General features: G+C 45.2%; 1 protein-coding gene across 1 annotated transcript in view; it reads left to right on the top strand.

Moving 5' to 3' along the window:
• Positions 1 to 25,157, top strand: part of RGS8 (regulator of G protein signaling 8) — a 111,325-nt gene extending 86,168 nt beyond the window's left edge. The window contains exons 3-8 of the mRNA XM_081299814.1: positions 2,697 to 2,770; positions 4,659 to 4,787; positions 7,705 to 7,806; positions 8,620 to 8,684; positions 23,110 to 23,276; positions 24,600 to 25,157. Coding sequence (XP_081155940.1) covers positions 4,762 to 4,787; positions 7,705 to 7,806; positions 8,620 to 8,684; positions 23,110 to 23,276; positions 24,600 to 24,782 — 543 coding nt within the window. The 5' untranslated portion in view covers positions 2,697 to 2,770; positions 4,659 to 4,761 and the 3' untranslated portion in view covers positions 24,783 to 25,157. The remainder of the gene's footprint in view (positions 1 to 2,696; positions 2,771 to 4,658; positions 4,788 to 7,704; positions 7,807 to 8,619; positions 8,685 to 23,109; positions 23,277 to 24,599) is intronic.
• Positions 25,158 to 25,467: the final 310 nt, after the last annotated feature.

Raw genomic sequence — 25,467 nt, forward strand, 5'->3', positions numbered from 1 at the left:
CTTTTCTTTAATGTGGCTTATTGACTTCCTGTGACTATATTATTTCTCTAAAGGCTAATTGAGGATTCTGATGGCTGGTTAATATTGATCAGCTTCCACTTGAGACTTGAGCCCATCTGCAGCCCTGCCCTCTCTCCCCAATCCCTTTCCATCCTGGATATCAGACTTGGCAGCAGGAGACTAGGAGGGGGTTTTCATGATACCACCTTTGTGTTAAAGTGGCAGGCACAGCAGCACTGAGTTTGACATCAGACCTCCGCTCTGCCACTTATAAATGACTTGTCTCTGTTTTCCTACCTGTAAAAGGGGCTGATAAAGATGCTGACCTTTAAAATTGTTGTGAGAATTAAATAACTCAAGGACCAACTATTGTCAGGCACAGTGTGGAACTGCAATGGAACCTGCACAGATTATTGTACAGGTGATCTGCTTTATGGTGTCTGTTCAGTGGGTAACTGACGGTTGTGCAGTGTATGAGGTTTGGGAATCACATTGTCTGGCCCATACTAAATGCTTATTAAACTTGACCTATGTGCATTAAATATTAGCTCTGTGAATTTACCTTATGTTTTAAATATACCTTAGTCTAGGGATATGCTTATCAATGGGCTTTTATTTATCAGTGTATTTTTGTATCGGTTTCCTTACATACACTGTGCCAAAAAAATGCCCAGAAGTGAAGGATTCTCTTTCTGCTTAAGTTCTAAATTCCAGCTAGCATCAGGGTTCAAGACAGGAGTTACAAGGTATGGAAAACTTTTGCATCTTGTTTTGTAGCACAGAGTTTCCTTGGCCTTATCGAGAAGCACTGTGGACATTTTCAGAGAGAGACAATGAGTCACTATGGAGCTAGCATCAGAATTTTTATTTCATCCTATCATCAGGCAATGAATAGTTGCGGCAGAATCATTCACTGTCAGAATTTAGGTTCAGCACCAATAGATCTGCCCAGAAAGACTGGGTTGTGGCATGACGTAGGAGAAAAAGCTCTGCTGTTAGAGTCACAAGACACAAATTCCTTGTGCTGCCTCTTATGCATTGCGTTGCTTTGAAAAGAGGCACTTTACAATTATTAGCCTCAGTTTTTTCATCTGTAACTTGGGAATAATAACACCCTCTCTGACCATGGCATGTGATTGACGAGTGTCAGTATGTGTCCTTTATGCATTGTAAGAGATTAAGCAAATGGAATCTATTACCTTTATTATAAAACCATTACTTTCTGTAGAGATTTCTGTTACCTGCTGGGTTTCAGAAATGACTTGCAGCTAGTCTAGGTGTACTTGGAACTGGTCGGTTCCTGGGGGAAAATGAAGACTCAGCCTTAGAAACCCAGAATGTAATGAACAGAAAGCAAGCTTTATCCCAGAACAGTGGTTTGCAAACTTCAGCCTGCATCGGAATCACCTGGAAGGCTGAGCACGGTCCCCAGAGTTTCTGATGCTGTGGGTCTGGGTGGGGCCTGAGAATTGGCATGTCCCACACATTCCCAGATGCTGCTGAGACTGCCGGTCTGGGCACCAGTCTTTGAGAACCACTGTACGAGGGCAAGCAGGAAGGCTTCCTTGTGGAACAGAAGCAGGCAGGGTGAAAATCCAGGTGGGTAAGGAGGCTTGGGAGAAAAACTGGAAAAGAGACAGAAAATGGGGAAGATGTGTGCAGATAGGGCAGAACAAAGAGAAAAGTCGCACTCCATCACAAATGCAAGTAGGGGAAGTTGCTAGGTGATGGATGAGGGAGAGAGGTGAGTTTCTTCTGTAGGAAAAACCAGGTGAGAGGCAGGAGCACAGGGTTGAAATATGCACGTTTGGGGAGGCGGAGGAGGTGGAAATTTCTCATTAAGAAGTGGGGAGCCGTGTGGTTGGCACTGGTGGGGGGTGGGAATGGAAATGGGCTGGGGGAGAGGTGCCTCTGTAGAGTAAGGGGACAGATGAGATGTGGCAGAGAGGGGTAATTTCAGGGCTGTGTGGTTTGGCTTGGTAGTGCAGCACAATAGAAATTGGGAGAAAGGGGGTGGAATTTAGATGTGTGACCTGCCCCATAGCTTTCTTGCTCTCTGCATTTATCACATCACATCACACCCAGCAAGACAGCCCCCCTCCTCCTGGCTCATTAGGAGATTTGATTCGTCTTGGCTCCTGCTGTCAGCAGCTGTCTGGGGCAAGATCTTTATGCTCCCTGCTCCCTGTGCAGCAACGAGCCTTCAACCAGCAGCAGAGCTCATTAGAAGAGGGTCCTCTGGACACTTGATTTTCAGCTCTTTGGTGGCCCGAAAGAGTTAATACCTACTCTTCGCTGGGTGCAAAGAGGCAGCTGTGGGCTATGGGGACTTCTCCCTGAGCTGCAGCCAGAGGAGCTGCAGGTTAGTGAGGCTGAGGAGGAAGGTGCGGGAAACGTGCCAGGTCAGCTCTGCTCAGGGGCACCTCCTGCATCCTGCCAATGAGGATGGGCGTGCAGACCGTGCCCGGGAGCCGAGCCGCTGCCTGCTGGGTGTAGGCTGCTTCAGTATTTACTGGATGTGACAAGCAGAGAGAAGAGCTTTCAGCGGGGCCGCTTGCTGCCTGGCTCAAGTGGTGGGAGGTGTGTTGTGCACGCATGCCTGTGTATGTATGTGTGCGCGAGCCTGTGTCCATGCAAACATGCCCTTCTCCTGCCAAGGACTTCACTGCTAAAAGCAAGCTCTACTCTTTCCTCAGAGCTCCTTAACCCACAGCCTCTCTCACCATCCAGTTGGTAAAGACCTGCAGGCCATGAGGACTGGTCAACGACAGTGAGTATTGCTTTTGCTTTTCTCTTTCCTCCCTGGGGTGTCTGTGTGCACCGATTGCATTATCCATATTTAATTAACCTGCCTCTTCATGCATATTGATTGCTTTCTCCCAATTGAGTCTCTTAGTTTCTCTCCCCTTCTTTATAAATCTTTGCTTTTAACCTGTTTTTTCCTTGAGTATCCTTTTTTCCATTATGTCCCATCCTGTCTGCCCCAGAGTCACCTGTGAGGTGGTGTCCACTTACCAGAGCATACTCCCTATGGGTGCAATCACATCTTTGAACTTCCTGGGCTCTGAGCAACCCCTTGATTCCACCCTCCACCCCCCAAAAGTCTAGGACCAATTGGGATAAGAGTCCCAAGCTGTCGAAATGGTCAGGGTGGCTGGGTTGGAGTATATTCCTAGTTCTCATTTAATGGAATTCAAGGTTGAGCTCATCAAAGGATCAGTGGAGGTGGGGGGCGGGGCTGAGGGGCAATTTGGGCAGAGCTGGATTTGGAAGACAGAGAGACAGGTGTCTGAACAGCATGGGCAAACCAGTGTGGGCTGGCAGTGAGGATGGGAAGGACAACCAGGCAGGAACAGAGGTTGAGTGGTCTCCTGCCCTAAATGACCTTGCCTGTCATATGTGGGTAGTAGTCTCTGGTTGTGCTCAGCTCCAGGATAATGGAGGCCACCGGCAGGGGCTTCCCCCACTCCTGGGGGAGAATCCCATAAGCAAGATGCCCCAGGAATAATTTGTAGGGGCCCTTACCATTGTAAAGGGCTTTGATTTCCTGACTTCTGGGCAAGCAGGTGTAAGCCCAGTTTGGACAATGATTGGGGGAAGTATTCCTAGTGTCGGGGAACACAATCTATGGGGATGAGTCTTTGCATAAAACCTAATTTTTTCCTCTTTTAGTTCTAGCAAAGCATTCTTTTTAAATTTGTTAATTATAGTATTATTAGGGGAGCAATTAAAAAAAAGTATTTGTAAAATGTTCAGGGTAATACCAAAATAATTTAAATGGCGTAGCTCACATAGGAGCCTTATCTATCTAAATTAGGTTTCTTTGAAAATGGATTCTATGTTTGGTGTCAGAGTTCCCCAGGGGAACCCTTTATGGATAGGCTGCTCTCTTCACGTGTTCCTTCCTATCAGTTCTCCTCTGTGGGAACAAAGGGCCTGAAGTGTTGAGAATGGGACCCTCAGGAGAGAGACTATAAGTCAATCAGCCTTCCACCTCAATATCCTCTTCTCCCCGCCCCCTGTCCTCCCTCCTCGGGTCAAGAGTAGGCCAGTCCTCAGGCCGAGGAAGGTCATGCAACCTCCATCTGGGCCTGAAGAGTGACTTGCATATTCATTTCTTCAGGCTGTGCCTGTCATCCCTGTAAAGGAGCAAGCAGGGTCCCTGAGAGGGCTCCCTTGGAGTTGCTCCAACCTCCCCCCTGCTCCCATCTTCCAAGCCTTAACACACTCCCACCTGGGACAGGTGCCCTTGGAGGGGAGCAAGAACCAGAGCAGCAGCCAACCATGTTATTCTGGAGCAAGGGCTGCCCCCCTCCCCCTCCCTTCCTGGCTGGTCACTTGGGCCCCACTCTAGTAAGAGAAAGAGAACAGTAATTTTTGGCTTGTCAGGCCTGGGTCTCCCTGGAGGCCCGTGTCCCACTTTCTGTTGATGGCCAGTGGTTGGGGAAATAGGAACTTCCTACCAGTGGTCAACAGAGTAAAGCCACCCAACCATTTGTTCTTGTCCATCCTTGGTGGGTCACCCCTGCTCAGGACAAGTAGGCATTTGTGGGAGCTGGGGTGTGGGGAGGTGCTCCATTAGTGGATAGTCCTCGGAAGGAAATGTGTAGTCAGATGAGAGAGGGTGGCCCCTCTTACAGCAGATTCTTTGATTTTAGGTGAGAGGACGTGAAAGGGTAAATCCCTGAGCCCCGCAGTCTTATTTGCTGCCCCGGCGTCCCAGCAAACCAGCCCAAGGGTTAACCGTAAGCGGATGCCTGTATGGCTGCCTTACTGATGCCACGCAGGTAATGGATCCATGACCTTTCTTGTCCCTGTTCCTCTCCTCTTTTCTCCACCTTCCCACCTCCCCTGCTGTGCAAGCCTGGCCCAAGCCTTAAGCCCCTGGGTGGTCCACTTGCCTCTGTCCCCCAGGCCTCTGTGTGGACTGAGCTGCTCTTGCCTGTGTGCTTCTTGCAAAGGTGGGGTTTTGCAAGCAGAACTTGCCTTAGCTCCACTCTCCCGCTGACTGGTAGGACCTCTTGGCTGTGACTGGTGGGGTGGAACAAGGGACTGTGCATGAGCTTGTATGGAACCTCTGTAATTTCCTGGGGTGGAAGACAGGGAAAAGTCTAACTTTTTATTTTTTAATATTATTTATTTATTTATTAGTACTGGGGATTGAACCCAGGGATGATCTACCACTGAGCTACATCCCTTTTTATTTTTTTCTTTTGAGACAGGGTTTGTCTAAATTGCTTGCTCAGGGCCTTGCTAAGTTATTAAGACTGGCCTTGAACTTGGGATCCTCCTGCCTCAGTCTCTTGAGTCTCTGGAATTACAGGCCTGTGCCACCATGACCCGTTTTTCTTCTTCTTCTTTTTTAAGTAACTTAAAATTTTACCTTTGTTTCTCCCATTATTTGAGCTCTAACTAACTTATTAGAAGATTATAACTTGGGTCTCAGCTAGGAAAGTAGAAAATAAAAATCATTTTGCCCCAAAGAATATTTTTAAATTTTTTTTAGTTATAGATGGACCCAATACCTTTATTTTATTTATTCATTTTTATATTATTTGTTTATTTTTATGCGGTGCTGAGGATTGAACCCAGTGCCTCACACATGCTAGGCAAGCACTCTGCCACTGAGTTACAACCCCAGCCCTATTTTATGTATTTTTATGTAGTGCTGAGGATCGAACCCAGTGCCTCACGAGTGTTAGGTGAGCGCTCTACCACTGAACCACAACCCCAGCCCCGAAAGAATATTTTGTTGAAGACTTTTTCCAGTGATTTGGGAGAGTCATGGTTGTCTTGGTAACAAGTAGCCCCCCTCACACTGGTCCCTGCTAAGCCTTCTTAAATGGCTTGTGTGGATTTGCCACTTTTTGAGAGTCCGTTAATTGCCCTTTGGGGGCAGTACCTGACTGTTTTATGACTAATGATCCCCAGGCCATTGGGACAAACTGCCTGGCTGGAAGTCGAGTTTGGTCTTGGTACAGCATGAGTGGGATCTTTAACTTCTATTCACAGAACTGGATGACTCCAGGGCCACTTCAGTCAGCTGCTTGCATGGCTGTTGTTGGGCACCCTGGGGTTTGTAAGAGAGAGTGGACACATGAGATGTTTGCTGTCTCAGGAGAGGCCATGGCTCTCTGAAATGTTTTGAAATGCCAGTAGATGACTCTGGTGTGGTCTGGCGGAGATCAGAGATGGGAACAGGGATGTGCAGGCCAATTTTCTGTAGGAGAGAGAATATTTCTGGAAACTTGGATGTTCCAGCCCTAAGAGGCTCTTTGGAGATGTGCTGTAGCATACAAATGTTGTCCATCCCTGCCAAATATAATGCCAACTCAGTGGAAGACATTTGTAGGATGAGATTTCTGTGAACAAAGAGAATTACAGGGTCAGGGATGGAAACCCATTTGAGCCAAAGGAAGTGATTGAATTGGATGATCTTTAAGGCCTCTGCCTAGTCCCAGGATTGGGAAAAGGAGGGAAAGAAAGTCTGGCCAAAGGACTTGCTTACAACGGGGAAAACGGCCATTTCTGTAGGTATTTGGACCATTTCCATGGTAATTGGCTACCCATGTGCACGTGGCAGTTCCTTTTATAAGTCAGTCTGAAGCCCTGATCTGATCATACCAAACCCCATCTACTTACCTTTGCCCTCAACAGGAGGAGTTACCATGGATAAAGGTCAGGGGTTAGCAAACTTATTTTGTCAAGGGCTAGAGAGCAAATATTTTTCAGTTGTTTGGGTTAACTACCCTTGTCGTTGAAAGCAGCTTTATATAATATGTAAACAAGCAGCGTTGTTGTGCTCCAATAAAACTTTATGTACGTAAACAAGCACCTTGGAGGGCTTTGGTTTGCCAACCCCTGGTTAAAGGTAAATAAGGGTTAATGTTGACAGTCAGAGATGGTGGAAAAATTTCTTATTGGATCCTGTCACCTTGTGGGTCCTTTGGAAAATAAAAAGTATGAGAAATTAAACAAAAGTGTTAAAAATTTAAATATGCCCATTGACATAAGCCAAAGTATGAATAGGAATACAGGAGTTTAGTTAAGCAAGTGTAAGAACTGATGAAGGAGATCTTGGTTCTTAATTGTGGATTGTGTCAACTGCCCTGCCGCTCCCCTGTAGACATCAATCCCTGAGGTCCGTAGCCATTCATTCCTATATAACCTATGGGTGGGATGAGTGGAGAGAACCCGAGAGGGAACCGACCAGCTTTCAAGCCCTAGGCTTTGCGTCCTGACTCTCTGATGTGCACTCTGCCTTCTGCAAGCCATCCTTCCCTGGTGGTGTGGAACTACTTCTGGGGTTTTGCAATTAGAAGCTACTACTGTTGCTGCTACTTTGCCCTCCTGGCAGGAAAGCAAAATGTGGATTGTTATTTTGTCACTACTGTATTTCCTTTCCCTACAGAGAATCCTAATTTAGAAATTCTTCCAAGCTAATGACCTTCATTGACTTACTATCAACTTGCCGTCTCAGCTTTAAAAAGCATTAAGCCTCTAGAGTAGGGTAGGGTACCTATTAGCAGTCACATTAAGGAAGGAGGAGAGCCCTAGACTCTAGGTACTCTCTTCTGGTTCTTCAGGGGTCCCCTGGGGGTAGGGGGACAGTGCTGGCTCCTGCAACCGAAGTTCCAGGGGCCCTTTGGAGCTGACAACGATGATCGTGACAGTCCCGTCCTTCTGCCCCCGTGCTTGTTGCAGGAACAAAGGCATGAGGACTCGACTGGGCTGCCTGTCTCACAAGTCAGACTCATGTAGTGATTTCACAGCTATTCTTCCCGACAAACCCAACCGTGCTCTCAAGTGAGTAGTATGGCGGCCTAGCGCTCCTGGGGGGCCCACTGCGGGGTGCCCACCATGGGGTTATATAATCCATTCTTTTCTGGTTGCTGACCAGATAAGCCACAGGACAATAAATTCCTGCCTCTTGGCAGCTGCTTTAATATCCCTGAGCATGAGTGAAAGGAATGTATGGCTTAGCAATGTTGGAATAGGAACCCTCATTTTCCTCCAAAGAAAACCATACCCCCCATCACTCACAAAGCTGTGGGTGGCAAAGGATACTTCTTGGTTCTACTTAGTTGTCAATCTGAGCTCTCGATTTGGAAATAAACACTCAAACCTACTCTAAAAATATGCTTAGATTCAGATGATCTGGATTCCCCGCCTATTCTGTGCAGGCACTGTGTTAAGTGATGTCACAGGTGTCGCCTCATTTAACCCTCACACAGCTCAGAAATGGGCATGATTTATCTCCGTTTCAGCGGGGAAGATATCAAGGTGACAGTCAGAGATGGAGTCACGAGCTGAGCCTAACTTTTCTGACTCTAAGACCAGTTTCTTTCCACCATTACTTTGATGTCTTTAAACCAGTTACTTCACTTCATTGTTTAGACTGAAAGTCGATATACAGAATTTCCCAAATTCCTACCTTGAAGTTTTTCCAACCATCACTTAGGAGTGCACAAATTTATAGCCACTGAATTGCAGGATTCAGGTCTGGTCTTCATTTGTCCCCTCTTGTGCCTACTTATCCCGTTGGGCAAATTTCAGTGGTGTTTGAGGGAGAGGAGGTCATTTCAGAAATATTCAAGAGTGGTGTCTCTTCTTTCCTAGGAGGTTATCCACAGAAGAAGCTACAAGGTGGGCAGATTCCTTTGACGTGCTTCTTTCTCATAAATGTAAGTAGAATTCAGGTGGCCTCACGTTTCAGCGAGTCATTCATTTAATAAAAGATTGCACCGGATGCCTCTGGGGCTCCAGGTACTGGGTGAGGTGTTCCAGACCTGTGTGGGTCCCCTGCTCACAGAGCCTCCTAAAAGAACATAAAGATAAGAAAATGGATAATTTACGTGTAGAGAGATGAAGGTCTTCTGTTTTCTGGGTTCAAATAATGGTCCTGCCATATTCCATGTTACAGCAGTTGAGTTGCAGGAATCCACGTATGTGGGCTGGGGGTATAGCTCAGTTGGTAGAGTGCCTGCCTCACATGCACAAGGCCATGGGTTCAATCCCCAGCACCACACACACACACACACACACACACACACACACACACACACAAATCCAGATATGGTCTTCATTTGTCCCCTCTTGTGCCTAGGTGTTCCCCTGAGCAAATCTTAGTGGTGTTTGAGGGAGAGGAGGACATTTCAGAAATATTCAATCAGCAATTTTAACAAAAGAGAGTTTAGTTTAGGGGATTGGAGTGATGGGCTCCATGTTCCATCTGGATCTTGTTTATAAAATTAAATGACCTCTCTGCAGGTCATCGAAGAATCTTGGGCTCGGTATTTACTCAAGACAGAATTTGGACTTCTCTTGTTCTATTTTGAGGGATGACTGCCTCAGCTGCATTGATCTCCCAGTTTCTGACTAGAACACAGCCTCTGCTATCCCTCTTCCTCTCCCATTTCTTCTTTCCTTGTCTGTGGTATCTTTTATTTGCTGCAAAGACAGAGAGAGTTGTCCTGTTGTGGTGTGGGGATGGAGTTTGCTATCAGTCCAACTTTCCAGCTCTTTCTCTATTTTCTCTCTGAGCAAGTCCAAAGTTGTTGGGCTTTGAAGTCCCAGTGTCATTAAATAACAGGACGTTGTACAGCAGGGGTGGGGAAGAAAAAAAGGGGTGCTGTAAGATTTGAAAGGTCTCAGGCAGGCATTTGGTGTTCCCCTTAAGTGTGTCATGTCAGTGACTGGTTTGGGAGCAGAGGTCTTTGGCTGTTGACTCCACCTAACTGGGGAACATGGTTTGTACAATTAAGTTAAAGGTGCTGGGTGGGAGTCAGACCTGTCCCCAATTCCAAGTCAGCTTGATATAGGTGGGTGGTCTTGATGGAGTCCCTTGGTCTTCAGAAGATATCTCTAGGAGTGATTTTTTTCTTTCCACTTGAAGAGTTTCCTCTGACTCTGCCCTTGATTCTTAATAAACTACTTTTGAATTGATTTTAAAATAAAATGCATAATCTAAGAATAAGCACATATTGTAACAAGTAATTTCGTGAGACAAATAGTCATTTTAGTATTCCATGGGTTGTACTTAGACAGGAAAATAAAGCAGCATAGATACAGCATACATACCATATGGCTAAACCCCACACAGCAAGCTTACGCCATGAATTTAGCGAGGTAACGGCATATGTATGGTAACATTTAGGATTCGACAGTAATGCCTTTCTTTCTTTTTTTTTAAATGAGGCTATTCTGAAGATTTTTCTGGAGTTGAATTTGCCAAAACAAGTGTCACTACCAATTTATGCCGCCTTTTCTGGCTGGTTTGGATTCAAGGTCATCCTGAAGTTGGATTTCTATTTCCGCCTCACAATGAATTCACTTAGATCAGGTCCCTGAGGCTGTTTCCTCATTCTAAAATGGGGTTAGAAATACCTGCTTGCTACCTGTCACCTGCATATGAGAAACTTCATAAGTGAACAGACGCCTTTAGAGGATTCTGGGCTCTCTGTTCAAAGATGTGTATAAAGGATAAGGTGGTATTTTAAAAAATGATTTTTAAAAATTTATCAAATGTAAAATAAATTATGCCTTGAGCATAAGGTTGCAAATTTTTGTAGTCAATGATTAATATTAAGCCCTTATAGACAAGTTTACGGAGGTGAAATTAAGTGTTGGAAGCTTGGGGTGCATTTGTATTGTGGCAGTGGCAATACCTGGAGATTTAAGAGGTTTAATTTTATTTGCTCAATTCAATATCTCTTAATCTGAAGATACTTGTTTCTGCGTCTGTCAGAGATGCTTTTGTTTTCCAGGAATGCAAGGACACTTTTCTGAGATGGGGTTTGGCTAAGGAGTCTCAAGCTGACACCAATTTGCTTCTTTGTCAAATAACGACAGAAATGGGCTTTTTGAGCTTTGAAGTTCTATGATCTTTCTTGGAATCTGATTTTCTGTTTTTATCTCTGTTAGTTTGGAATAAAAAGCCAGTGGAATGAATGTCCTTGAGAAGAAAGGAGTCCTTGTTAAGAATTACTGGTAGAATCTCAAGCTTTTAGAACTTGAACTTGAATGTTTACCCCTCTGTGGGGCTACAGAGGAGTTCGAGGCCAGCTTACTTTGAAGGGTGTTGACAACTTTCTAAAAGTCTAATGAATTTGGGTTGAAGTTGTGACTCAATCAGGACTGATTAGCTTTTCCAAAGGGATTGTACATGTGCTAGTCCCTTAGGAGGGACAGCTTTGATGAGATGTGTGCAGAGCTTTCAATTAAGACAGAAAACATCCTAAGAAGTAGAAAGTAGAGTCCCCGAATGACTGAGCTCTAGAAAACATACATTAGTCTGGAACCCACTCCCTGGCAATTCTCCACATGTGGGCGGCTGTCCTCCCTAAGATTTTTATTCCATGAAAATCTGGATAATTATAGAATACCTTTGTTATCCCTCCTCTGCCTAGATGTTTTGGCCACTCATTTATTTTCTAAAGGAGGTGCTTAGTATTCATTATGTACAAAATCTATACTATGCAGCTGGGATAGGGCACAAAAATGAACAGGACACGGTTCATGCCTGGTGGAGAATGTAGCTGTCAGAGGAGACAGGCATGCATACGAATAATACAAGAAAAAAATAGAGTGTGTGACCACATTGTAGGTGGCCTCGAGATTTCAAATGGAATCCTGACATTCATCGACCCTCTTAAATTCTGTCCTGTCCATATTAGAAGTGTTGGAGCACAAGGACTGCTTTTAGTTTAGAGCATGGTTTCCAGTTCACTGGAGAACAGGTATTTGAACAATTAAATGAATAGCACTGACTGAGAGTCAAATCTATGTTCCTGATTTTGACCCAGCTCTGCTACTGGATAATTGGGTGCCCTTGATGGAGTACTATTTAGCCTCTTGAAAAATCTGTTACCTCGTGTTTACAGCTGGATCTAGTTCTACCCCTTCGTCCTGGGGTGTTCTGTAGCAAATGTGGGGGCTGGACAGTAACCAATCACCTACAGCAGGTGGTTTGACTCAGCGCTGCCTGCAGGCTTATGTAAAACTGCCTCAAAGCTGAAATGGCTCCAGCTACCAGAAGGGGGACCGAGGTGCCCCTGTTCCAGGCTTCTGCCCTCCTTGGCACAGTCCCTCCTTGGCAGAGCAGTTCATGGGCTCAAATCTCAGGCAAAAGGAAAGCAACTTTGCTATTTCTTAAGGTTTAGAATTGAAAAAAAAAATCTGGAAGGCAAATATTTGGAGTAGTTTTATTTCCAATCATATTTGTTTACAAATGCAATACAAAGAGGAAAGGCACCCAAGGAGGCCTGGGAGGTAACCACTAGCTAAGTGCTCATTTTTTTCTTTGTAACTGAACTTGAAATTGCTGATGGCTTCATTAACTAGGAAGGGTTTCTAATGTGTGTTAATTTGGCATCTTTTCCCACTAACAATCAGACTTGGTGTCTGTGAGTTGTGCACGTATTTGCCCTAAGGGGTATGTGTGTGTGTGTGTACAAGTGTGTATCTGTGCACACATATGAGCCCCCAGAGGTCTTTCTGCTTTGCAGCTCATACCCAGGAGAATGAAGCTTCCTCATTTGGGTGAGATCTTTACTGACAGGTTGCTAGAGGACAGGAACAAAATAATTTGTCTTCTGTTTTCATTCTTGATGCAGTTCAGGCATATGCTGTGATTTGTCCAGCTTCTCAAGGGACACGCTGTGTTGGAATAAATTCTCCCCTTCTCTCTCCATTCTTTTTTGTCTCCCTCTTCCATTTCTCATTCCTTTTTTTTTTGTACAAATAATTGGACTCATTCTAGTTTTAAGGTACAGTGGTAGGCTGCATTTCTTACCCTTTTCTTTCACCTGACCCCACACCCGGATGACCTACTGCCTCACTCTGGGCATTTGTTTGGAAGTTGGGCCTTGCTTCATCATTTGCACAGAGCATGGAGGGTCCATGCTGACCTGTCCCCATCTGGCCCAGGGCACACTAAGTGCAATAGGACAATGTTTTGCATTTGCAGAGTGATCATTTATCTTTGAGAAAATGAGACCAATAAAGAAGCTTTGAGTTTCTAAAAATTAGCTCCCTTTGAGATAATGATTGAGATAAAAAAATATATAATGACTTGAAGTGGCCACACAGTCACCAAGCAGAGAACCCCAATCAATCAAATAAACAAAGACCAAGTTATTGGCTCATTAAATTTCTTAAATTATTCATTTAAATGCCCTTTAAGTCTAGAACACACAGTTTCCATTCACTGCCCCGCCATATCCCTCTCTAAGCCAGAAGATTCTGGAACCATGTTATTCAAAGTGAGATCCAAGGAAGGTAGCACCAGCCCCTGTCCAGAGCTTATGAGAAATGAGCATTTTGGATCCTGTTTCAGGATCCCCAGAATCAGAACCCCTGGGGTGTTTTTTCTACCAGCCCCTTAGGAACGTCTGTGCACACTGGGGTACAGCAAGGGCTGTTCTCCAACACACTCAGGAAAACATGAGTCTGGAGCTTGCTGTTGGAGCAGGTGGCCCTGGCTTTCCAAGAAACACACAAAATACTGTATCTTGTATTGCTGCTTTCTGCAGCTCTCAGACTATGTGGGCCTCTAACCATCCAGCATGTGGCACGGATTCCATGTAGGCAGGGAGGAGGGTCAACAGGACATCAACAAAGATGGCCTGTGTGTTTTCTGGAGAAACTGAGGCGGAGGGCGTGGAACAGATAATGTCTTTGCTTCCTTGCCACCATCTCCACGTTGTTGGGTATTTACTGTCACCCAGGAACGTTGCCCATCTAGCCTTTGTGGAAGGAGTGCCTGGGCTGTCCCAGGCCACTTACCAGGCTTGGTGGAAAGGTCTGGATGGAAGCCACTGGACAAACTCCCTTACCCATTCTGTCTGACCAGCTGTGTGGCAAATGAGTTCACATCTGCAAACCTCACTCTTCTCGTCTGTAAGAGGGGGACGGGAGGACTTGCCTAGTGTCGTCAAGAGCGTTCGTTGTGACAGCTGTTGTGAAATGCTAAATGTGACAACTTGCACATAGAGGAGCTCAATGAAAAGTAGCTGTTTTTATTATTTTTGTTAGAACATGACATTAAAAACATGCATTTTATGGATCCTCTATGCCCAAGATTGTACCAGCCTCCTAATCCCCTGGGCAGCTAGAGGCAGAGGATTGGGGATACTATCACTAGCGGGACTTATTCAGTTTCTGTATCACCCACCCCATGGGCCCCTGAGCCTTTGGAATCCCCTCCTCATTCCTCCCTCTTTCTCCCATGAAAGCAAGGAAATTCTCCTAGGGATGTAGTTTTTAAAAGCCCAGCAAGTGAATTTGATATGTTCCCTCTTTGAGAGTCTCTGCAGTATTCCCCCATCAAACCAATTTGAGAAAAATCCTGGATACTTAATTTTTGAAATCCTTTAGGCTATGGACTGGTGCACATGAGGTTTTATGTTACTTCTTTATTAAACGAGTCATTTGTGAATGCTATGCTTTCACCCAATTAGGGGTATGTCTATTTTTTCCTCCATTGATAGAAAATTCCTTGTCAATTTCTTGCTGTAGTTGTAGATACCGTCTCTACCTTGTTTTTCTTGATGGCTTAGCTCAACTTCTGCTTGTGGATTAAGATAGAACATTGGAAGTGGGGTTGGAAGGCCCAGGATCTCCTTCCTCCTCTGCTCTCACATCCTAGGAGTAAGGTACATGCAGCCTTAGAGCATCCCTGTTTCTCTGTGTCCAACATAGAACATGATCAAGTCTTTCCTAGCACAAAGATTCTCACAGTTTTCTAGTCCTACTATGGTTAAAATATGTCATCTTGCTATATAAATATACACTAACAAAGTACAGATCATTGAAGAAAATTACATTACTCATAAGACTGAAGTATAATTAGCATACCTATTACTTGCCAATAAATAACTGGCTGTAGTTGTTATCTCTCTACCTAAATCTTGCTTAGCTCCAGTTATTTGTTAAAAACCTTCATTTCATAAATAGCACAAAATAAACATTCTGCTCCCGATTGTATTTTCATCACAAATTTCAAATCAGTGGCATGGTTCCCAAACAAGGACAATTTGATTTCACCACTGGTGTATATGTCTTATATTTTATAAATGTATTTTATTTCAAAGTTTTATCCTCTGTCTGACGTTGGAACCTATTCACTGGGCTATTTTCTCTGATTGATCAGGAATACAAGAGGACTTTGATCTTTGGGGGAGAACTTTAATAAGCCTAGAGCTTAATTTTTTTTTTTTCCGCCCTGAGATCTTGTATTTTTCCAAGTCTGGGAAGGGAGCTAGGCTCCAGCCCACCCCTGAAGCCAGCTAACCAGGGCTGCTGGACCTTGAACTGTTACCTAAGCCACCCTGCCTGCTGCACCAGCTGCACTGCTCATTCATAGTGACCCAGTTTCTTTCCTTATGTAAGCACCCTGCATCAAAGAACTAGAGGGAGAGAGCCAGCCGTCGCAGCATGTGTAGCTCCGGTATGTTCTTGGAGTTTCTGTGGATGCTCAAGAGAATGGCGATATTCTGTCCACTCTTCCAGGACTCCTGGGCAAGCCTCTCTCTTCCTGCTACTGGACAGGCACCAATATAAAAATTTTGTGATCTTCCTAAAGTCTTGATTCCTTAGAGGGTCACCCAAAGAAAACCCAAATGAAATGAAATGCAGTGACTGAAAGACAGATTTCCCCCCACCCCCCATTTCTTTCCCATTGTTTGAAGTGGCTCATCACCCACTGACCCCTTTAAATCACCAGACTGTATTTGGTATTGGGTGTGTTATGTTCTGCACTAGGCAAAACCAAAACACCACTGAAGCAACCGTCGCTAGCACGGATGGAGCTCTCTGTTCCACATTCTGCGTATTGTTGACATGTGTGAGCTCCTCGTACGACATAGCGCTCCCAAGAAGGTGCTGTTCGCAACTGCGTTTCACAGAAGAGGGAACCCAGGCACAGAGAGGTCGAGCTTCTTGCTCAAGCTCACATTTAGCTGGTGTGCGTCAGAGCCAGGACTCCATTCCAGGCAGAATGGCTTCTGGGGTCTGAGAAAAGTTGCTCTTTTCCGGTTCCCTGGGTCCAGTGTGCAGGGGGCATGGGCCCTGGCAGAGGAAGCGCAGTGAATGGTATTCACTGTGGCTACCAGTGTGGCCACCTTGAGTGATGCAGGAGGACACTGATGAGCTCAGAGATAAGCCAGCAGTTTATGGATAAGTTGAAGTCAAGGAGAGGGTCCTGGTGGGGAGGAGGGGAAAGATGAAAGGCAGTGGGGGGGGGCACAGGACAGAAGCCAAGGGAAAGGAGCTGAGGAGTTAGCAGGAGGAGAGAGCACAATGCTTTCAGGGAGGAGCGGGGCAGTGGATGGAGGGGAGAAGTGACAAGGACGAGAGGAGCAAATTCCACCCACTCTGGTCCTGTGCAATTTGTTTGCTAGGTTGCCTAAGCAGGAGGGGTGTGCATGTGGGGGGCAAGTGGTCTGTCCTGGAAGCCTGCTGCCGCCATCTGCTCTAGGCAGGAGGAGGGCTCTGAAGCAGTGGACGCCTCCTGTCCCTTCTCACTTCCACTGTTCCAGGCTACAGCTTATCTTTGCACAGTGACCTTCCACGGTGTGCCTTCCTCAGTGCTGGTCCTGGGAATGTGAAAAGGTAGGAGGAGGCCAGGGTGGAGAGGGGGTAGGAGGAAAAAGTGTGGAGCAGAGGGCTGAGGGCAGGTGCAATCTGCTGGGCCTTTGTGACTTCTGTCTATGGTGGCGTCTTGGCGGCAATCTGTTCTCTGCTGTTTCTCAAGATCCAGCCCTCCCCCTGCCCCCGGAAGGGCCTTCTAGAGCTGGGCCATTCTCTTCTCCTTCCTCATCCCTCAGCTCTGCCCTTGAAATTCCTGGCAACTTCCAAGTGCCATATTATGCTTGGGTTCCCCTCCTGTTCCCTCTGACCCATCCTGGCAATGCTGGCCTCCAGTTGGGTTGAGATGGTCTGAAAGAGCATCCCACAGTCCCTCGTCATAGGTGGAAAGACGCCTGTCTGCTCTGGGCAGCGCCACAGCCCCTCAGGAAGATTCTTTGGTCTTTCTAAGTGTAAGAGTGGAGCTAGGGCTGGTGGTCAGCATTGTGGGGGAGAAGAGAGGGCAGGCAGGTTCCAGGTTCTCGGTGGCACCTAATGGCCTCAGTTCTCACCACAGTGAAGGTGATGGCAGGTGTCGTCCTGCTGGAGAATCTCCAGGACTGTAGGCCAAATGCACATTGGTAGGGCTGCAGCATACATGTGTCCAGTGTGGTTGCCTAACCAGGGTTACTGTCCTTCCTTCCTTTGGGACAGCCATATACTAACTATCAGAGGAGGGGCAGGTAGTGTGGCCTCTGAAGTCACACAGATGTGCACAATCCACTTTCCTCCTTTTTCTGGCCAGGTGACCATACACAATTCAACATTCCACATTCCACTTTTCTTTTTGTAAAACAAACTTCTCGAAGAGCTCACATTCACTGACAGCCTATAATGAATACTAGGCACTTTTGCATGGATGGCCTCGTTTGATCCTGGCAGCAAGTCCTGAGATTGTTCCCATTTTACAGATGAGAAGACCTGGGCCTTAAAATGTTAAGGTACTTTTCCAAGGTCATACAGGCTCTGTACACTGGTAGAGGCAGCTCTTGGGCCCCACCATCGTGCAGATCTGGACCCTGGACCACGGACACACATGCAAATGCTGGCTTTGTAGTTTGGTATCCTTGCCACTTGCTGTGGGACCTCAGGCAACTCACTTCACTTCTCTAAGCTTTATTTTTCTCTCCTTTCAAATGGTGAAACATTAGGACCTCTGCTATGGATTTGCCACGAGGAGCAAGTGCCGTAGGGAGCATAAAACATTTGGTGTGGTACCCAAAGGAATTACTCATAAAGTGCTCACTGTGATTGTTTTAAGCCTCTCTGATTTTTTAAACTCCTGATATCTATCTTTCCTTTTTTCCCCTCAACTTCCAGTTCCTAAATCTTGGCTGTTTTCAAGGTTCAAGTTTCATTTAGAGAGGGTGGTCCTTTCTCTGAGAGGTAGATAACACTCTCAAATTAAAAGTTCTTCCTCCCTCTTGGTGCATGGTAACCCTCCCTTTTAGCATCGGGATTATTCAATTAATTATTTTATTATTTTATTGTACTTTTTCAATTAATCATTTTAAATTATTACTAAATATCTCTTACATTAGACTAGCCTGAAAGTTCTGTGAGGGGTGGCATTATATGATTTGTTCATGTCAGACACACAGCTCCAAAACCTAGCATGTGGATGTAGTCCAAATGGCAACCTCACCCCAAATTTATAAAGAGCAGGATTGTCCAGCTCCATGAATCTCAGATACATTCCTTTGTATTTTATATTCTGTCTTCATCTACCATTCTCTTTTTCTTCACTTGTCGTTAAGAAGGACAAGTTCCTCTGCTTCTTGGTCCCTTTTCTGTAAAACTTGCCTTCTTTCCAAATAACCATTCTTCTCCTCTCCGATCTCTCCCTCCTTGCTCCCCCCCGCTCTGCTGGCAAACACATCTGGAAAGAGTTTGCTTTGGAGTGACGTGGAACCGGCTGGAAATCTTGGTTCTCCTCTTACCAATGGAGTAGTTGAGCAATTGAATCAACTTCTCTAAACTTTTGTTTCTTCCTGTGGAAAATGGGGGTGATGGTATCTATGGAACAGCGTTGTGAAAATAAACAGAGCTGGGGTTTTGTAAAATCCCAAGCTACCAATGATATATAGTAAATAAATAAAGCCCCTACCCCAAACCCTAAATAAATAAGAAGAAAGACTCTGCCTCCCCTAACTCCTCCCTCCTTCCCCAGCTAACAGCAGACAACTCCTTCAATTCCCCACCTAATGCTAGAAACTTCTCTGCATTCACACATGGCCTTTCCTCTTTCTCACCCTCATAATTCTGCTTTCAGACCTATTTCTTCCACCTTCTTAGAGGCAGCATTTTTTTTTTTAATTAACCTTTCTTTCCTTTAACCTCAATTCATCTTGCTCAAGAAAGCCTTTTCTGATCCTATCAACCTTTAAACAGACCTAAAGCTAACTTAATAAACAAACCAATAAGCAGCACAAGTCTTTTCCTGATGGCTCCCTCTCAGCTGTGCTGGTTCATCTCTCTTCTTCCTTCTCAGCTCTTGCAAGAGACATCTGAATGGACGGTTTCCACTTCCTCCCTCTCAGTCACACTATCCTTACCACAGTATGACCAGGTCCCCGGCCCGCTGTGACTCGCATGGCTCTAACAACCCCTGGCTTAGCGCTCTGGGTAGCCCTAGACCCAGGGGCCACTCCTCGTCCTGGTAGTGATCTTTCCCTGGCCATCTGCAGGGCTGTGCAGGCCTCCCATCCCTCTGGCTCGTTCATGGGCCTCTTGGCGTAAGCCCATCCTAAAAATAAGCCCAATCATTTTTAGCCATTTGATTATTATCAAACACTGGTATTTCTAAACTCTAATTACTCAAATGAACTTTCCTAATGCTAGCCTTTATGCATGTGGTTCCCTCTTCCTGAGATTCTCTTCTCTATCTTCCCTTCCTTCTTTCTCTTAGCTTCCTTCTTAACTTCCTGTCTGAGATTAAAAGCTTGCTCCTTCTGTTGATCTTCCTTCCTGCTTCAGCGCTGGCCCAGGTGCCCTTCCTAGGCCCTTTCTTAGCCCTAGGTACTTTCCCTATTGTATAACTTCTCACACTTTGTCATGTTGCCATAATTATGTTTTGTTGGCTCAAACTGCCCTTTGATGGCAAGCGTATATAGGACACCCTGCTGCTGTGTCTGCTTTTAGCACTTAGCAGAAGGCCAGTTCATCTGAGGGTGAATGAATAAATAAATCCACGAGAATGGCATCATTACCACATGGAATCCGGGTTAGTATACCTTAAGTTTTTTTTGTTTTGTTACCAGAGATTGAACTCAGGGGAGCTTAACCACTGAGCCACATCCCCAGCCACTTTATTTTTTATTTTAACAGAGTCTTGCTAAGTTGCTTAGGGCCTTGATAAGTTGCTGAGCCTGGCTTTGAACTTGGAGTCCTCCAGCCTCAGACTCCCAAGCCGCTGAGGTTACAGGCATGGTGTTTACCTTAAATTTAATGCTGCATGTTATTGGTTGTGTGAAATCAGGCCAGCTGCTTCTCTCAGTATCAACTTCCTCCTCTGTAAAATGGGAAGAAGGACGGTAACTCTCTTGGGGGGCGCACTTTGCAGGCGTTATTTCTTTTAATCCACACAAGGCCCACCAAAGCTGAGACCTGGTTTAGAAGAGAGTCTGTTTGAACCTTGTCTCGCCTAGGGCCGGACAGAGCTTCCTTAGCAGGGATGTCCTTACCAATACCATGGAGGAAGGCAGCAAGGGAATTTCCCTTCCTTATCTTTAACTACAGTCAACTTGCTCAAAAACACCTGTTTTTGTTTGGTGAAAAAACAAAATAAAAACCAACACAAATTCTCCCATTCAGGGATCAAAAACAATAGACTCGTGAGTCCCTTTCCAGTTCCTCTTCTAGGTGAACACATAGGCTCAGAGGCCCTTCTGACTCCCCTTTCCTTCCTACTCTCTGACCTCAGTGGGAACTGTGTAGAGACAGATACAAGGCCCACGAGCTCCCTCAGAGGTGGATTCTGAGCAAGTTGGCCTCACAGAGTCGGGTGCTGGTAACCAGAGGTGGAGGGAGGGATCAGGAAAGACTGGTCAGTGGGTACTCTGCTACAGCTGGATAGGAGCAAGAATTTCTGGGGTGTTATTGCATGCATGATAGCATGACTACACTAGACAGTAAAGTATATTGTACATTTTAAAAAGTTAGAAGAAAGAATTTTGAGTTTTTACTGTCAAGAAATGATAAATGTTTCAGGAGTTTAACCTGATTTAAACATTACTCAATCTATCCATGCTTGAAACATTACATTACCCTACTAATATGTACGATTTTTATATTTTTATGTACCAATTAAAAATAAGTTTACTTAACAAAAAACAAGCCTGGAAAGAAAAGATGGAGGCAGGTGGACAGACCTCTGGCCTAGGGGCCCCAGGTCTTCTCAGGTCCTCTGTGGTCACTGCTCAGAGTCCTTCCTTGCTGAACCGGAGGGCACTGGATGTCCTTGGAAGGCTGGTCCAGGCAGCAGAGACCTTCTGGAAGGCATGCTTGCTCTCAGGCCCAAGTTTACTCTGCCGCCTCTGGAAACTTCTGAATCTCCACCATGGGAAATTTGGAGAGGCCCCAGTGTAGGAGGGGTATCAAAGAAAGCATCCATGAGAGATTTAATGGGAAGTAATTTTATGATTTGTTCTCTGATATATCCAGAGACCTTGGTCAGTACTTTTCACATTAATAACTTAAAACCACACTTGAATTGAATGCATGATTCTCAGGCCATCTCTGCCTAAATGTTGCCATGTTACTGTTCTGTGGTTGCTGGGATTCCCAATGTATCATGGATTCCTACTCCCTTCTAGAGTTTTGACCCCAGTGGGGGAATGGGGTGGGAGGTGCCCTGAGTAGACTTCTCATTTTAGCCTAAACCATGATTTTACTTCCATCCTGCTGCTGGGCTGTAACCCTACACTATACCCTGCTGTCCCCTCTCCCCATGGCTCAGAGTCTGGCGACCATGTGCTCTGGGTGTCATCTGTGATGGTCTTGGTTTATGCAGATTGTCCCCACGTCATTAACACGACATCCTTCACTTGCAGAGATGTCCAGGTGTGGATGGTAAATTAACCAGCCACCCTACTTTTCTTAAACACGTTAAATTCAGATCTCCAAACTCAAATCTCTTTGTGATTTAAAGCTTGGCTTTTGGGAGCCCCATGAAAACCCTCGTCTTTCTCAAGTCCCTAGTTCTTGCGATGCCAAGTCTTGGCTTTTATGACTGTTCCAATGTGGACATTAGAACGTCTGTTTTGAAAGACAAAAACATACAATGATTTTTTTTATTAGGAGAAATAAAAATGTATCAAAAAAAACAAAACAAAACAAAACATTTAAATATATCAACTGCCTGATGCCGACAACCTATTCGATGATCCTAGCCAACACCCTGACCTGGTGCCTATCCGTGGACATCAGATGTCCAAGTCGTCATCATCATCATCATCTAGAATTAAGAATTGTGAACAGTTGGTCCTCGTAGTGAACTTCAGAAAAGAAATAAAAGTTAACACCAGAGTCACTGTTAACCACCGTGGCACTTCTTTATTTTGGGTTGTATCTGCTCCTCTTCTGAGGACAGTATATGGAAAGCTGTAGCTGTTCCTGGATTAGAGGGGAGCCTTAAGGGTTAAAATAATTCATGATAAAAATATTTAAAACAAAAACATTTAACTGAAAGCACAGGGTGTAAATGAATGTCATTTTCCTTCTGCACTTGGTGTGGTGACCTTGATCACCTTGTGCCAATGGAAAGCTCTGCTTGGCAATGTGGATGACACTGATTAATAAGAATGAAAGGGGATGATAATTGCTAAATTATTTGGTAGGAAAATTATAATCTACCTCAATTAAAACATGATTTGATAGGCAAATCTTAAGTAAAGAATATATGGAATAAAACATCAAAAAAACAGGACCTCAAAGGTTTTCTAAAAGAGGCTGGGAATGGGGTCCATGCAGCAGGATGGCATTATCAACTGAATTTTGGTAGGGGTTTACTCAGATATTTTTCTGGTCACTGACTGGCTCTGAGACACACATGTTCGCCTCTAGTTGGTCTTGCAGCAGATCGTGTGTTTTCTCAGGGTATCGACTTGGATTAGAGTAGAGTATGGAATGCCTACATTACCTTGGCCTAATTAGCAACCAGCAGCCCCAGGGACCACGGACCCTGCATTAGGGAATGGGTCATAAACACTGAGGGCTGATTAGATGCAGCCAGGCCTCCCCATGTTTATGATTATGGCTTTTTGAACATTCCTCCCTGGTATCGCTATGATCCTTGGACGAGAAGCACAGTTTGCTCTCAGGGTTCCTATGTGTCTAAGAGAAAGCAGTCGTCAAGGGGGTGTGGCATCAGTGAGCTTGGACCCTTAGGGGCACCCCCACATACTTATTACCTCTCTATCTTCTCTAGTTCTTGGACTTAGGTTTGTCCTATCTCTTTTCTCTCCATCTCCCTCCCTTCCTTAGATGGGGTGGCCGCCTTCCGCGCCTTCCTGAAGACTGAGTTCAGTGAGGAGAACCTGGAGTTCTGGCTGGCCTGCGAGGAGTTCAAGAAGACCAGGTCAACCGCCAAGCTGGTCTCCAAGGCCCACAGGATCTTTGAGGAGTTTGTGGATGTGCAGGCTCCACGGGAGGTGTGTTGGCCAGGGCACCCATCTTGTCAGACCTCTGTCCATGGCTCCTGGCCCACATCTCTGTCCTTGGAGAAGGTTTGATGAAGGTTTGATGAGGACTTTCTTCTACTGAACTGAGCCTCATTACTCTGGTGACTCTCAATGAAAAGGGATTATTTTTTAGGAGCAGAAGCTGTCTCTGATACATATGCTATCAGGAACTGTGTTGCTGTAGGGATTTTGCAAGAGTAGATGCCACTGAGTCCATGTTTGTTTGTTATCCTACTACAAGACAGTAGAGTTTAATGGAATAAGATCTGCTTTGGGATTTGGTTCCAATCTCAGCTTCACTACTAACTAGCTGTATGATCTTGGTCAATTTACTCAAATCTCTCTGAGTCTCATTTTCCTCAGTGTAAAAGGGAAGAATATCACCTGTCTTTCAAGATTACTCTGTTAGAGATAAAGTACCTATTCAATATTTGCCACTGCTCATTAATGAACATTTAGAGTTATTTATATATATTTTTTAAATATTTATTTTTTAGTTGTAGCTGGACATAGTACCTTCATTTTATTCATATATTTTTATGTGGTGCTGAGGATCGAACCTAGGGTCTCGCACGTGTGAGATGAGCACTCTACTGCTGAGCCACAATCCCAGCCCTTATATATATATATATATATATTTTTTTTTTATAATTATGTATAATGAGGCGAATTTCTGTGAAATGCCATTCTGAGTTATCCTGCAGAATTTCACTTGGGAGAGTTTTAACTGAATAAAATACTTGTTATGAGTGCAGGAGTGCTGCATATCTGGAGCTCTTCAATTATGTATTGGCTGGGGAGTGCATGAGGTCTTCACCAGGTGAATGGGATGCTAGAGGATCCTTATAATGCTGATTGGAATAGAGCCGTACCTTCTGACCAGGGTCTTTCTCTACAGAGCACTAGTTACGGAAGTACAGTGGGGAAAGCTTACTTCAGCGACCCTGCATTAACACTTGGCTGGAATCTAATCCTTTCCTGAAATCAAGATGTTTGAATTAGGAGTAAATTGATTTGGGGTTTTAAAATTTGACTCTGTTCCTAACTTTTCCTTCTACTTGAGGCAAGCTTTGTAGTCTCTCTTTTCTTCAGTGTCCTTATTTACAAATTGAAACTAAGAATATCTGGTCTTCAGATGGCACAGGATTCCTGCTGTGATCCTCAGAAATGAGATCCATGATGGCAGCTTAAAAAGCCTATATCACCTTAAAGATATAAGATGCTGTCATTAGTGATAATCACATGGCTCGGCCCTTGGGGGTTTGTGAACTTGCTCTCTGTTTGTGTCTCTAGGTAAACATCGACTTCCAGACTCGAGAAGCCACAAGGAAGAACATGCAAGAGCCGTCCCTGACTTGCTTTGACCAGGCCCAGGGAAAAGTACACAGCCTCATGGAGAAAGACTCTTACCCTAGGTTCCTGAGGTCCAAAATGTACTTAGATCTGCTGTCCCAAAGCCAGAGGAGGCTCAGTTAGACCTCAGACGGGGACTCTTGGAAATCACTGGCCTTCCCCTCCCCTCGCTGCCAAGACCATAATCTAATGTGAATTGTCATGGATGTTCAAAGGCAGTGGCATTTGGGGTGGGAGGCTGGGGGTGAGGAGGGAACGAAGGGCCATTCCAAAGTGTGACCCAGCTGCCAGAGCTTGGACTCTTCCATTTACCCACGTTTGTGTTTGGTTAGTGGTAGCACCCTGCCGCTGTCACCCTTCTCTGGGTCAGCAACTTGCCCTTTATAATGCCTTGGGTCATCTCCACTGAGAAGGCAGATCCGCTGTGCTAGGCTAATCTGTAAATAGAGCAAATGCAGTTTCCACCACCTCCACACCCTCTCCAGTTAGGATTCCTGACTCTCCACTTGTCCCGGACCCTGGGAGGAGTAGCTGGAAGATTTGGCCTCTCGCTTGGGATTTGCTGTCACACCATAGTGGCCAGCCTAGGGTGCTGGGACCTCACAGCTTAGGAGAGAGATCTCTGCAGAATCCAGTTTTTTTTTTTTTTTGGATTGTCATATGGAGTTCCAGGTTTCTAGCACATCGACAGGTGTCCTTTGGGAGAGGGTAAACTCTGCGGAGTTGGCTCTTCCTTCCATTTCCATCGGACCAGTGTGAGAATCTGTGATCACTGCCCATCTTGGCCTAGGAAATTTGTAAGACTTCC

The sequence above is a fragment of the Spermophilus citellus genome (assembly GCF_964194105.1).
Source record: "Spermophilus citellus genome assembly, chromosome: 6".
Lineage (NCBI taxonomy): Eukaryota > Metazoa > Chordata > Mammalia > Rodentia > Sciuridae > Spermophilus > Spermophilus citellus.